This window comes from Mesocricetus auratus, unplaced genomic scaffold, assembly GCF_017639785.1.
Source record: "Mesocricetus auratus isolate SY011 unplaced genomic scaffold, BCM_Maur_2.0 Super-Scaffold_100018, whole genome shotgun sequence".
Taxonomy (NCBI): Eukaryota; Metazoa; Chordata; class Mammalia; order Rodentia; family Cricetidae; genus Mesocricetus; species Mesocricetus auratus.
Genome location: NW_024429199.1, coordinates 749,795 through 762,593, shown reverse-complemented (window position 1 = coordinate 762,593; position 12,799 = coordinate 749,795). Strand labels below are relative to the sequence as shown.

Below are 12,799 nucleotides of genomic sequence, written 5' to 3'. Positions count from 1 at the left end.
TGCACTGCAGACAGTTGCTGTTACCCTCTGGGATGGGTGGGGCTTCCCCTGTGCTCTCTTGTCTAGTGAGGTGCTTTACTAGCCTCCTGGGCACTTCTTAACCCAGCGAAACTGATGTTCAAGATTTGCCTTGTAGCTGAGGATGTAGCTCATTAGGTAGAATGCTTATCTACAATGCACAAAACCTTTGGTTTTATCCCCATTACTACATAAAGCCAGCCTGTTGTTGCAGTCCTATAATCCTAGTACTTGAAAGGTAGCAGGCATGTCTGAAGTTCAAGGTCATCCTCTGTTACATAATGATTTAAAAGCTAGTCAGGGGTATATGAGCCCTTACCTCAAAAGTGGATGGATGGACGGGATCAGTCATCACCTTAAGTAATCCAGAAAAGATTTAAAGTATATAGGAAGAAGCTGTGTGTGGTGGTGAATGCATCTAATCCTAGCCAAAGGCAAGAAGATCTCTCAAGTTCAAGGTTAGCCTGGACTAGATTCATTCATTATGTGCATGTACACTCAATGCATGCTCACTATGGCATTCATGTGGAAAGCAAGGACAAACTTGTGGAAAGTGGTTTCCTCTTTCCACTCTGTGGTCCCAGGGATCAAACTCAGGTCGTCAGGTTTGGTGACAAGTGTCTTTACCCACTGAGCCTTCTCACCAGCCCCTTGGACTGTTTCTTGAGTTCAAGACTATCTTGAGCTATATATGAGACAACATATAAAAAAGCAAAAAGAAAGGCCAAGGTGATAGCTCAGTTATCTCATACTTGCCCAGTGTGCACATGGACTTGATCCTCAGCACCACAAAAAAATAAAAATACAGTATATGGAAAAATATGCAGATATATGCAATACTATGCCATTCTATACAAGGGACATGGACATCTGGATGTATTGACAGTTATCAGCATTCGACAGCCTACAGATACTGGAGATGGATGGTACTAAGCTGAAGACTTAACAGAGGTTGTTATTCCAGAGCCCTTTGCTCTGCTGTCTCTTGTAAACTGCCCTGTGAACTCAAGCCCCTAACTTGTACTAACTCTTCTAGCCTGACTAGAAACCTGGGTCTGTCTCCTCGACTCCAGGATGTTATCACCTCCACTGACTTGGCATTCAGTCGAGCTTGTATATGAAACATTTGTGACATTAATTTAGTTCCCATTTCTCAGAGATCACTCTTTCTTCTCTTTGCTTGACTTAAAACTTGGAACATCTTGTATTATGAGTCTTTGAGGTGGCTGGAATAAGAATGGTCTCCATAGGCTCATATATTTGAATGCTTAGTCACCAGAGAGTGGCACTATTTGAAAAGATTAGAAATATTAAGAGGTGTGGCCTTGATAGAGGAAGTATGTCACCCTAGAGGTAGACTTTGAGATTTCAAAAGCTCACACCAGTCCCAGTTTCTCTTGCTCTTTGCCTATGGATCAGGATGTAGAACTCTGAGCTCCTTCTCCAGCACCTTGTCTGCCTGCACGCTACCATGTTCCCCACCATGATGATAATGGCTTTAGAGTCAAGGATACAAGAAAGGGATTGCGGAATTTCCCTCCATGTCTTAGGAAAACTGTTAAGGCCAGGCATATGTCTGTCGGGAGTGTCCTTACATGGAGGGCCAGAAAGGCTATTACATGAAGCTGTTAAAAAAGTGAAGCCTGCATGTCATTGGAGACTCCAAGATGTTGGAGGTGCCAAGGTCATGGGACATCTGCCAAAGAGAGCTGCTAATAGAGTGTAGACCAGCCCAAGATAGAGAAATGTATTGCAAACAACAGAGCTACAGAGCTGGAAGGAGTGGGAGATCTGGAAAACACTCTGACATTAGACATGGAGACACAGAGTTTGGAGTTTGCCCTGCTGGGTTTAGATCTTGCTTTAGTTCAGTATTTTTTTGCGGGGGGGGGGATGATATGTATTTCCTGTGCCACTGTGTGTTGCAAGTATGTGATCTGCTCTTTTATTTTGTTTATACTGGGGATTACAGTTAAGAGACTGCCATGATTCTCCGGAGAGATTTTGAACTTTGGACTCAACAGTGTTGAGACTGTAATACTGTGGCAACTTTTGAAGTTTTACTGAATGCATTTCATTATGCATTATGGGGGCTAAGGAGTGGAATGTGGTGGCCCCCATTGGCTCATAGATTTAAATATTTAGTCATCAAAGAGTGGCACTATTTGAAAGGATTATAAGGATTAAGAAGTGTGGCCTTGTTGAAAGAAGTGTGTCACTGGAGGTGGACTTTGAGGTTTTAAAGACCTAAGCCACACCCAGTCTCCTCTCTCTCTCTCTCTCTCTCTCTCTCTCTCTCTCTCTCTCTCTCTCTCTCTCTCTCTCTCTATCTTCCTCTCTCTCTCTCTCTCTCTGCCTCCATCCTTCCCTCCCTCATGTCTGCCTATATGCCACAGTGCTCTCCTCACCATGATGATAATGTGCTAACCCTCTGAACCTGTAATCAAGCCCATAATGAAATACTTTACTTTATAAGAGTTGCTGTGGTCATGGTGTCTGTTCACAGAAATAGAACAGTGACTGTGATCATCCTGTTGTATGTATTTTGTCCAATGTTTTAATTCTTTCAAAAAACCATCTTAGCCAGAAGTGCTAGACCACAAGACTTTTTGACCTACATTATAACATCTTTTTATAAAATAACAAACACAACCCCCCCAAGTAAAAGATATAGTGCCTTTATATTAATATGCTAAGTGTTTATTGAATGTGTATGTTAAGCACTTCGGTCATGGGAATAAAAAAAAAAAAGATACCAGTTTTGTACCTGGTTGACCAGGAGGGGAAGAAAAGATGATAAAGTTGCTATGAAGGAAGATTGCTTTTAGAGAAAATGGATCAGTTTAGTTGAGGTTAGATTAATGTTGGAGTCTGGCAGACCTTTCAGATAAAAAAGTCAAGAGCTCCAGAGATGGGAAGTGGAAATTCTTCCTTGTAGACTGAAAAGTAAATAGGCACTGGTGCACACAGAAAGATAAAATGAAATGGAGACTATGGAGAGCAAGTTGGAGTGACCATAGCACAACCTTTATTTGCTGCAATTGGATTTGAAGTTAGCATCATTTCTTCTTGACTAATACTAAAAGAAAATATGTCATGTTTGCATTATCTGGGTACTAATACTATCGATAGTTCTTGTTTTTTCCAAACATTAAACAAGGGGATATTGCTCAGGTGATTGCTTAGCAGGTGCCAGGTCCTGAGTTTGATCACAGGCACTTTAAACAAAGAGCACAAATAGTGATTTTCTTTTTGTTAAACTATTATGTAAGAGCAGTGCTTTCAACATAGAATTATAAACAACTGGTTGTCAACATCACTTAGAAACCAGAGGGTAGTGGTGATATCTCAGTAAGGACACTACTCTCAGAAAAGGAACTCCATCTCCTGATAGTTAACATAGTGAAGAGATTGGAATATAAAATCTAATTAAGGTATGTCTATTGGAATCTGGCTGGAATGTCATTACAAACCCTTTATTAACAATTGAGCTGAGCCAGTGAGATAGCTAAGTGGGTAAGGATTCTTGCTACCACGTCCAGCAACCTGAATTCAATTACTGGAAGTTAACATGGTGAAAGGAGAGAGCCAGCTCCTGTAAGTTGTTCTCTAACCTGCACGTGCATGCTGTCATACACAAACCCACATGCATACATGAGCACACAAATTAAATAAACATTTCTCTTAGAGTTTCTATTGCTGTGATAAAACACCATGTTCAAAAAAAACTTGGAGAGGAAAGGGTTTATTTCAGTTTACAGCTTCCGGTCCATGATGAAGGGGAGGAAGTCAGGACAGTCACTTGGAGACAGGAACTGAAGCAGAGGCCATAAAGAATGCTGCTCGATGGCTTGCTCCTCATGGCTTGTCCAACCTGCTTTCGTATAGAACCCAAGAACAGCAGTCCAGGGGTGAGGACAGAGTTTCTGTTCCTCCTGGTTCTGCAGCCCTTTAGTCCCAAATAAATATACAGAGGCTTCTATTAATTACAAACTGTTTTGCTGATGGCTCAGACTTCCATTGGCTAGCTCTCTCTTAATTATTAACCCATTTCTATTGTTCTATGTATCTCCATTTTATCTTGGCTTACAGGTGATAGCCAGCCCTCTTGCTCCCTTAGCAGCTACAAGATGTCTTTCTGGCAGCTCCTCCTTCTTCTTCCTAGAATTCTCCTAGTCTGGTTGCCCCACCCAAACTTCCTGCCTGCCTACTGGCTAATCAGCATTTAATCATTAACCAATAAGAGAAACATATATCCACAGTGAGCTAGGCCCTCCAACATCAGTCATCAATCAAGAAAACTCACCACAGCTTGCCCATAGGCCAATCCAGTGGGGACTTTCTCTCAGCTGAGGTTCCCTCTTCCAAAATGCTTCTGGCTTGTGTCTAGTTGCTGTACAGTGAACCAGCACACTGTTTTTAAAAGAACTTTAAAGCAGGGCTGAACTGAGCATCATTGATAAAGTGCTTAATAGTAAACATACTGCATTTCTGCTTGTGCCAAAAAATAGACTGAGTACTGCTAGACAGCCAAGCCACAGCAGCAGTTAAGACGACAGCAGCTTGAGATCTGAGGGTGTGCACAGCTCAGTGGAGAGGTGTGCACATGAAATCCCCATATATCAGTTTACCCAAAAACTGTATGGCAAGTCCCACATATAGAGAGAGACTGGGGGGGGGGGGAACAGCACATTAAAAATTCAAGTTCCCACACAGGACAGTGGTGACACACGCCTTTAATCCCAGCACTTGGGAGGCAGAGGCAGGTGGGTCTCTGTGAGTTTGAGACCAGTCTGGTCTACAAGAGCTAGTTCCAGGACAGGCTCCAAAGCCAAACAGAGAAACCCTGTCTTAAAAAAAAAGAAAAGAAAAGAATTCAAGTTCCCAAGGGAATTTCATAACTGGGCATGGTCATACACTCCTGTGATCTCAGTGCTCAAGAGACTGAGGTAAAAGAATGGGGGTTTAAGGCCCACCTGCATCAAAGAAAGAAAGGGGGTTGGGGAGGAAGAGAAAGGAAGGGGAGTTCTCAGAGGAAGCGATTTCTGTTAGTTCTAAACTTAATCTTAGAAGATAGAGCAAAAATGAATCAAAATGAACTCAGGAGCTTGGGAAATGACTAGGGCAGTAAAATGTTGCTCATACAAGCATGGGGACCTGAGTTCAAATCCCTAACATCTTTGAAACCTGGGTGAATATCTGCAGCCCCAGTTATGGGAGGGAGGAAAGCAGAAACAGACTGTGAACTCTCTGGAGCTCGTGGGCCAGCCAGTCAACGAAATCAGTGAGCTCCAGGCTCAGGGAGAAACCCTGTCTCAAAAACAGGTAGAGAACAACTTAGACATCTGGAATCACACACACAGGGAGGTGGGGAGGCTTGACGTTTTATTTTGTCAGTAGTTAACATCGGACATCAGACTTATTCATTATTTCACAGGACTTTTGAGTATCTGCTGTATGGAAGTTACAAGATCAACGGTTCTCAACCTGTGGGTCATGACCCCTTTGGGGGTTGCATATCAGACATTTGCATTATGATTCATGACAGTGGCATAATTGCAGTTAATGAAGTAGCAATGAAATAGTTTTATGGTGGGAGCCATCGTCACATGAGGAATTGAACTAGAGGGTCACAGTATTAGGAAGACTGAGAATCACTGCTGTAAGGTATCTCTACTTTCATGGAACTGCCACCTTAATGGAGAGGACTGTAGTAAATACACACAGGAACAAAAGAGCTAAAGAAATACCTGCCTAGTGTTAGGACAGTCAGTACAGTATTAGGGCAATTGGATGTTGGCTGTTCATGGAAGGCCCCTCTGAGAGCTGAATGATAAAAATGCAGGCAGTTATGAGAGATTCTCCAAAGTAATCAGTTCAAGCACAGGCCAAGAGAAAGGGGTTCTGGGCCCAGGTTCAACTAAACCTCGCTAAAGAAAACAACAGTAGCATTGTTTTGGGGTGCCACTCAGGACAAAAGTCACCCACCTGCGCTAGACAAAGCAAGCAATCAGAGTGAATGAGAGCTGAATGGAGGCAACAATGTAACAGAGCTGGAGCTGGAGCCCTGCTGAGCAAAGGAGAGCCTTTTGAAAGGAATAAATACACCTGCAGGTAGATGTTGGTCGTCTGGGTTCAGGAATTGAGATTTTAAAAAGGCAGTAGGAAGACAGCATGGGATCTTATTCAATGAGAAGTTTGTTGTAGAACTGTGAACAGGGTAAATTGAAAGCTGTTTCGTGTCCTGGCTACTTCCTGTCTGCTCTCTGCTTCTTGACTTGGTGAGGTGTATCCTTTGTGAAGCTATAAGCCAAAATAGAGTCTTCCTCCCTTAAGTTACTTCTCGTCTAGTGCTTGGCCCTCACAATGAGAAGAACTTATGCACAAGCTGAAGAAATGAGACGCAGGGAGTCCAGCTGGAGGTCGTTGAAACGAAGCAGTATGAGGCAACACACAATGGCTGGTAATGGAAACAGGAAAACCCAGGAATGCCAAAGGGATCTGGTGGTTTGCATAAGTTTGCTCCCCCTCACTCCAGACTCAGCTTCTCTTTACAGGGATCACAGGGGTATATCCCACTCACAGCTCCAAAGTCACTGGACCTGAGGGTGACTTTACCTATAGTAAACTATAGTCACTCATACCTGTCATTAGGAAGCTGCTGTGAATCTGACCAAAAGCTTCTAGCTTAAACCCCTCCCCACCCTCCAGGGTTAGGAGCCATTGAGCAAGCCTAGTATGAACCATCCCCAACCTGTGGTGTGACACGAAAAATAAATGGACCCAGAGACAGATATTAGGGTTCAAGCTTCAAGCTGAAGATCAGAAAAGCAAAGCAGCTAGCCACTAGCTCTTACCTCTACCTCAGGCTGAATGGGCTAATCCTGTCTCCTTGAGTTCTCACCAAGCCTCAGACTGTACCCTCTCCTCAGCATGGTTGGAGAATGAATACCTCCTACTGACTCTGTTCCTGTCTTAAATATCTCTCATGCATCCAGGGACTAAGGGCATGAGGTCTGTTACTCTTTTAAACTGATTCAATGTTGTATAAGCCTGGGTGGCCTTGAACTCAGGGAGATCCATCTGCCTTTGTCTCCTGAGTCCTGGAATTAAAGGTATATGCCACCACTGCCTGACTTCTATAGCTTGACTCTGACTTTGCTTTCTGAATCCTCAGGCAAGCTTTATTAAATCATAAATAATATATATCAATATACTATAGACAGCAAAATTTGTACTTAGTGTTTCAGGAAAGCTCTGGCAAGCATGTTTGTGAAACACTGGTAGCAAAAAATGTTTCTTTGTTCATTAATCCTCTCATGAAAAATCTACAGAATTCCTACAACGCCATGATCTATGCAGCTTGGTCTGTAGATAGACCCTGGCTAGGGACAGCAAGGGAATGAAGAAAGAACATATAGTAAAGCTAGGATTAGATGGTGTTCTGCTACAAGCTACTGCTGCAACCCAAAATCTCAGTGTGTTTATTAGGTACTGTTGTGGAGGGCGGGGAGGATTGACTACTTCCGGTAGGAGTTTTCTGTAGGTGAACAGTTTGAGGCTGTAAATGTCCATGAAGAAGAAACCACAATTGCTAGTGTTGACACAGTCTGGTCGGTTGTCTATGAACTCTCAGACTCACGGTGATGGCTTTGTCAGTATCCCATTGGTCCAAGACTTGGGAGTCCTCGACATGGCTACGTCACGTCAGCAGTGCACATTTGCTCAGGACTTCACACTCAGCAGCGTCCTTGGGCTTTGCAGTCCCCACCCTACCACAGCTGCCCTCGTGCCGCACCTCTGCTGCTTCCTCTGTGAGGCCTGTAGCTTCTGGCTGGGCCACACATCTGTGCTTCTTGCATTTTTCTGTCTGTAATCCAAATCGTGAATCAGGCCAAAGCCACCAAATCTTCATCAGTGGTGATTCTAACGCTACATACAAAGACAGTATCTAGTGTGCTTTTGTGCATTTTGATGAGGACCACAGTGTTTTAGGTGTAGACATCATTGCACCTGTGTGAAGACAGAAGAACACAGTACTAGACATGAAGAATCCAGGGCTTTCTAGACTGTGCCCATAAAAAGGATGAAGAAGGACTGGGAGAGGGTTGGGGGATTCTAGATTAGAAACAGAAGGGGTTTGTTTTTTTTTTCTTTGAAGACGTGTGTGTGTGTGTGTGTGTGTGTGTGTGTGTGTGTGTGTGTGTGTGTGTATGCCTGTCTATATGAGATTATATACAGGTGAGTACTGCTACTCAGAGCCATGGGTGTCAGATCCGCTGGAACTGGAGTTGCAGGTGGTTGTGTGCCACCTGATGTTGGTGGGGGGAATAAAGTCAGGTCCCCTGGATAAGCAGAGGTAGTAATCTATCTCTGCAGCCCACCCCCAAATAAATAGTTTATAAAAATAAATAAGATATAGAGACATGGAGGATGATTCTCCCAGTGATCTCTGTCCTACACAAACATACTGTGTGTGTGTGTGTGTGTGTGTCCATAAAATATTTCTATTTGAAGGAGTTTCAAAAGCATCAAGGTATTCAATAAACATATTGAAGTCAAGTCTCGTGGTATTTGTCTTATACTAAACTTTTAAAAAGTAGTTTAGTCAAAGTCAATTCAGAGGATGAGAAGAAGGATGGCTGTTGGTGACGCGAAGAAGGCTTAGTGTGCTCAGTGGTCCTTTCGGTTAAACACTTGCCCCTTTAGAGTGCATCTGGTTCCTTTTGGTTAAACACTTGCCCCTTTAGAGTGCATCTGGTTGGCAAGTAGTTTATTTGTTCAGTTTTTAATCGAATTTAACCATTTAGAAGTACCCTAGGTCAGGGGCTGGAGAGGTGGCTCAGAGACTAAGAGCACTGACTGCTCTTCCAGAGGTCCTGAGTTCAATTCCCAGCAGCCATGTGGTGGCTCACAACCATCTAACAATTTACTCTGGTGCCTTCTTCTGGCATGTAGGCAGGACACTGTATATGTAATAAATAAATAAATCTTAAAAAAAAAAAGAAGAAGAAGTACCCTAGGTCACTGACTGACAGTCAAACATCACAAGACTGTGTGTTTGTCTGAGCAATGAAACATCACTATGAAGTGTATGAGCTGTTTTATAAGAGCGCCATCCTGGGGGGCTGGCAAGATAGCTCAGTGAATAAGATCCCTGCCACTAAGGCCAAAAACCTAAGGTTGACTGCTAGAATCTAATTCACATGGAACAAGATGAAAACTGATGCCTGCAAGTTGTCCTCAGAGAAAGAGAGAGAGAGAGAATATGAGTCCTAAAAGATTAAAGAATACCATTCTGTTCAGATGACAAGAAAAAACATCTGTGAAGTATAACCATGCCTTCTGTTACCACCTATCTGTGTGTGACTGAGACTCCACTTTGTCTATATCACAAGCTATTCCTGAGCTCTGAAGCTAAATACTAGGTGCTTGCTCAACACTTCCTCTTGGAATCTCATGAGCATCTCAGGGTGAGCACATCCAGGACCAAATTGTGAACTTTTCTAAGGTCAGGAGTTCAAGGTCATCCTCCATGACATAGAACGTTTAAGGCTAGCCTGGGATATAGGTGACCCAGTCTCAAAAGGGAGGGGAGGGGGCTAGAGGTGACGTAGAGATGTATCTCAGTTAGTGGAGGGCTTGCCTAGCATGCACAAAGTCCAGGGTTTCATTCCCTGTAACACATGAACCAGGCACAATGAACCAGTCCTACAATCCCAGCACTCAGAAGATAGAGGCAGACTGATCTGAAGTCCAAAGCCATTCTCAGTGACATAGAGTTAAGTTTGAGTCTAGTCTGCTCTACATGAAGCCCTATCTCAAAAGACAAATAAATAATAAAGGTAATAATGATAGCCTATATTGGTTAAAAATGAGGAGAAAAGAATTTTTTTGAGTCTCTTCCCATAGCCTCATATTTGGTGGTGTGAACCCATGTTTTTTCCTGGGAATTTTAGAGGAATTGAGAGCACCATGGCCAGAAGGGTATCGTTGAAGTGGCACTGTGAGGCTTCCTAGTCACAAGAGGAACCTCTTAATGCTCTCCTGAAGCATTCCCTCTCACAGTACCCCCTGGGGACTCAAGCACTATCTGTGAAAAGTTTCTTGGACATTGCAGAACTAGATGTTCAAGTCGTTAGTCCCAAATGGGACTGATTGATGATTGCATGAATAAGTCTTCTTGCTGGAATCAGATCCCTGGTAATTCACCTAGTCTACCCCCAGCCAGTGGAATTATCCCCAGTTGTTGTGGTTTAAAAGTAAAATGTCCATTGACTGTGTGTTTAATGGCTTGGTCTCCAGTTGGCACTGTTTGGGAAGATTGTGGCAGCTTGCATAGATGGAGCCTTCCTCAATGAGGAAGAAACCTTGAGGTTTTATCTCCACTTTCTGTTCATTCTCTATTTCCTGACTCTGAATGCATTGTGACCAGCTGGCCTCCTGCCCCTGCTGTTGTACCTTACTCCCTAATGAACTGTGTCTCCTTGAACTGTAAGCCAGAGTAAACTCTCCTTCCCTTGAGTGCATCTTGTTGGATGCTTTGTCACAACAAACAGGAATCTACACCAGACCAGCCTTCCCAACTGAGATCCATCAAGAAACAGCTATGCCATCTTCACAGAGCCTTGTTTAAAGTCCTGACCCACAAAAAATATCTGCGAATAAAAAAATGACTATTGTTTTATGCCACTAATTTTGAGGTGGAGTGAAATAGATAACCAGAATGGGGATATATTCAAAAACCTTTAAGACAACATATTAACATTCTGATTTTTTTTTTTAAGATCATGCTGAAAGATGTGGGAAGAAGAGTATAAAAATGCTTATTAGTCACTAGTCACAAAGTATCTGACAGCAACTTGAGGAAGGAAGGGTTTGCCTTGACTCATACTCTGGGTGTGTCTATCATGGCAGGGAAGCCTAGTGGGCAGAGTATAAAGCAGCTGTTCACAGTGTGTCACAATCAAAAGCAAAGAAAAATGAGTGTTGTTCATCTGGCTTCCTCTTTTTCATCCACAGGCTTTACTGCAAAGACAAGAAGATCACTGCAGGTTTCAGGACAACCAGGGCTACATAGTAAGACCTTGTTTCAAAAAATAAAAAGAAAGGAAAACATTAACCACTACCCCCCAGCCAGGGTTTCTCTGTGTAGCTCAGGCTGTCCTAGAACTCTCTCTGTAGACCAGGCTGACCTTTTATCACAGTCTAGAGGCTACACGTCTTAAAGATCCAGGCAGTTTAATCTCTTGTGAAGCTCTCTTCCTTGTCTGTGGACATCCCCTGTCTAGAGGTATCCTCACATAGCAAAGAAAGACAGTAGTAGAGAGTTTCTTGATACCTAATAACAACAAAGGTACTAATCTTACTAGTTAGGGCCACAGGCTTAAGACCTCATGTAACCTTAATTACTTTCTTGCTGTAAAGATACCCATGCTCAGAGTCATGGCTTCATTGTTTCCATTTGAGAAGACACAGACATTCATTCATCTGTAGTCAAGAAGAGTGTCTTATTCATGCCTCACTCCATCATCAGTGGTGCATAGGCTACACTTGGCTTGACCCCCCCTGCCTGCTCATCCTCGCTTAAGCTAAACTTTTGCATGGATCAAGCTGTAATAGGAAGACATACAATCAGTTAATCAGTGAAATGACTTCTCAACTTGTAATGATGTATCGCTTTTTACTTGTTAACAACCAAAACAATAACGTTGGTCAGCAGCAAGACAGTCTCAGAATTGGCTCATCAGTGTGTGGCTCAAAGGCCTTTTTGGAAAGCAGTTTGGCAGAATGTCTTAAGAGACTAAAATATTCAGACTGTTGAGCCAATAACTAATCACAGACTCCATCTGCGGTAGATTATGAGCGAGCCCTACCCCCTAGTATTCCCAGTGCTCTCCTTTCTAAGACAGGGATGTAAAGGCATAAGAAGCTCCCTGTGGTCTTGCATTTACTCAGGAGTCACTCCCTTTGGGAAGCCGGTTGTCATATCACATGAATAGTCCTGCATAGTGGTCCTTGTAGCAAGGAACTAAAGCTTCCTGCCGGAAATCCCTGGAGTGGGCTCAGGAGCATGTATTCGTTTTCATCACTGTTATCCAATCCTGAGGAAGTGTCTCTCACTGAAGCCAGAGCTCCGTGCTGCAGGAGACTGGCTGAATCGTGAGCTCCCAGGACCTGCCTGTCTTCTGCCCTTCTTTCCCTCCCCTAGAGCTGGGGCTACAGATGCACACTGGGGATCCCAGGTCCTCAAGCTTGCACAGCAAGCACTTGCCCACTGAGCCAGCTCCCTAGCCCCTAAAAACACTTTTGAAGGGTTTTAGTAATATACATTTGTCACATTTCCGTTTTTTTTAAAATGATTTACATGAATGGAAAACTTACATATACCTACTTTACTATCTCCTGTGTGCATAGGATATAATTCAAAACAAATTATTTTGTCCTATTGGGTGAAGCAGTTAACACACCATCCTTTTCTTATATTGCCTAATGATTCCTGAAGACATATTCATTACAGACCTCTTCAATGCATTTCTACAAGGAATGTTACTTATAAGCTTAATAAGTGCCTTTTTTCCCGATATATTGATGGCATGCATCATTCACCCTTACATACAACCTACTTTTAACCCTAGAAGATAAGAGAGCTGGAGAGATGGCTCAACGGGTAGGAGTACTTGATACTCTCCCAGAAGATCCTGGTTCTATTCCCAGCATCCACATAGTGGCTCACAACAGTCTATAGCTCCAGTTCCAGGGGATTTGATACTTCTTCTAG

General features: G+C 43.1%; 1 protein-coding gene across 4 annotated transcripts in view; it reads left to right on the top strand.

Moving 5' to 3' along the window:
* Pdss2 (decaprenyl diphosphate synthase subunit 2) overlaps nucleotides 1-12,799 on the top strand; it is a 218,033-nt gene that overhangs the window by 147,134 nt on the left and 58,100 nt on the right. For 3 of the 4 annotated variants that reach the window (XM_040758279.1, XM_040758277.1, XM_040758280.1), the window contains one exon: nucleotides 11,041-11,097. The exons of the other annotated variant lie outside the window; for it this stretch is intronic. In XM_040758279.1, coding sequence (XP_040614213.1) covers nucleotides 11,041-11,097 — 57 coding nt within the window. The remainder of the gene's footprint in view (nucleotides 1-11,040; nucleotides 11,098-12,799) is intronic. 4 annotated transcript variants of the gene reach the window in all.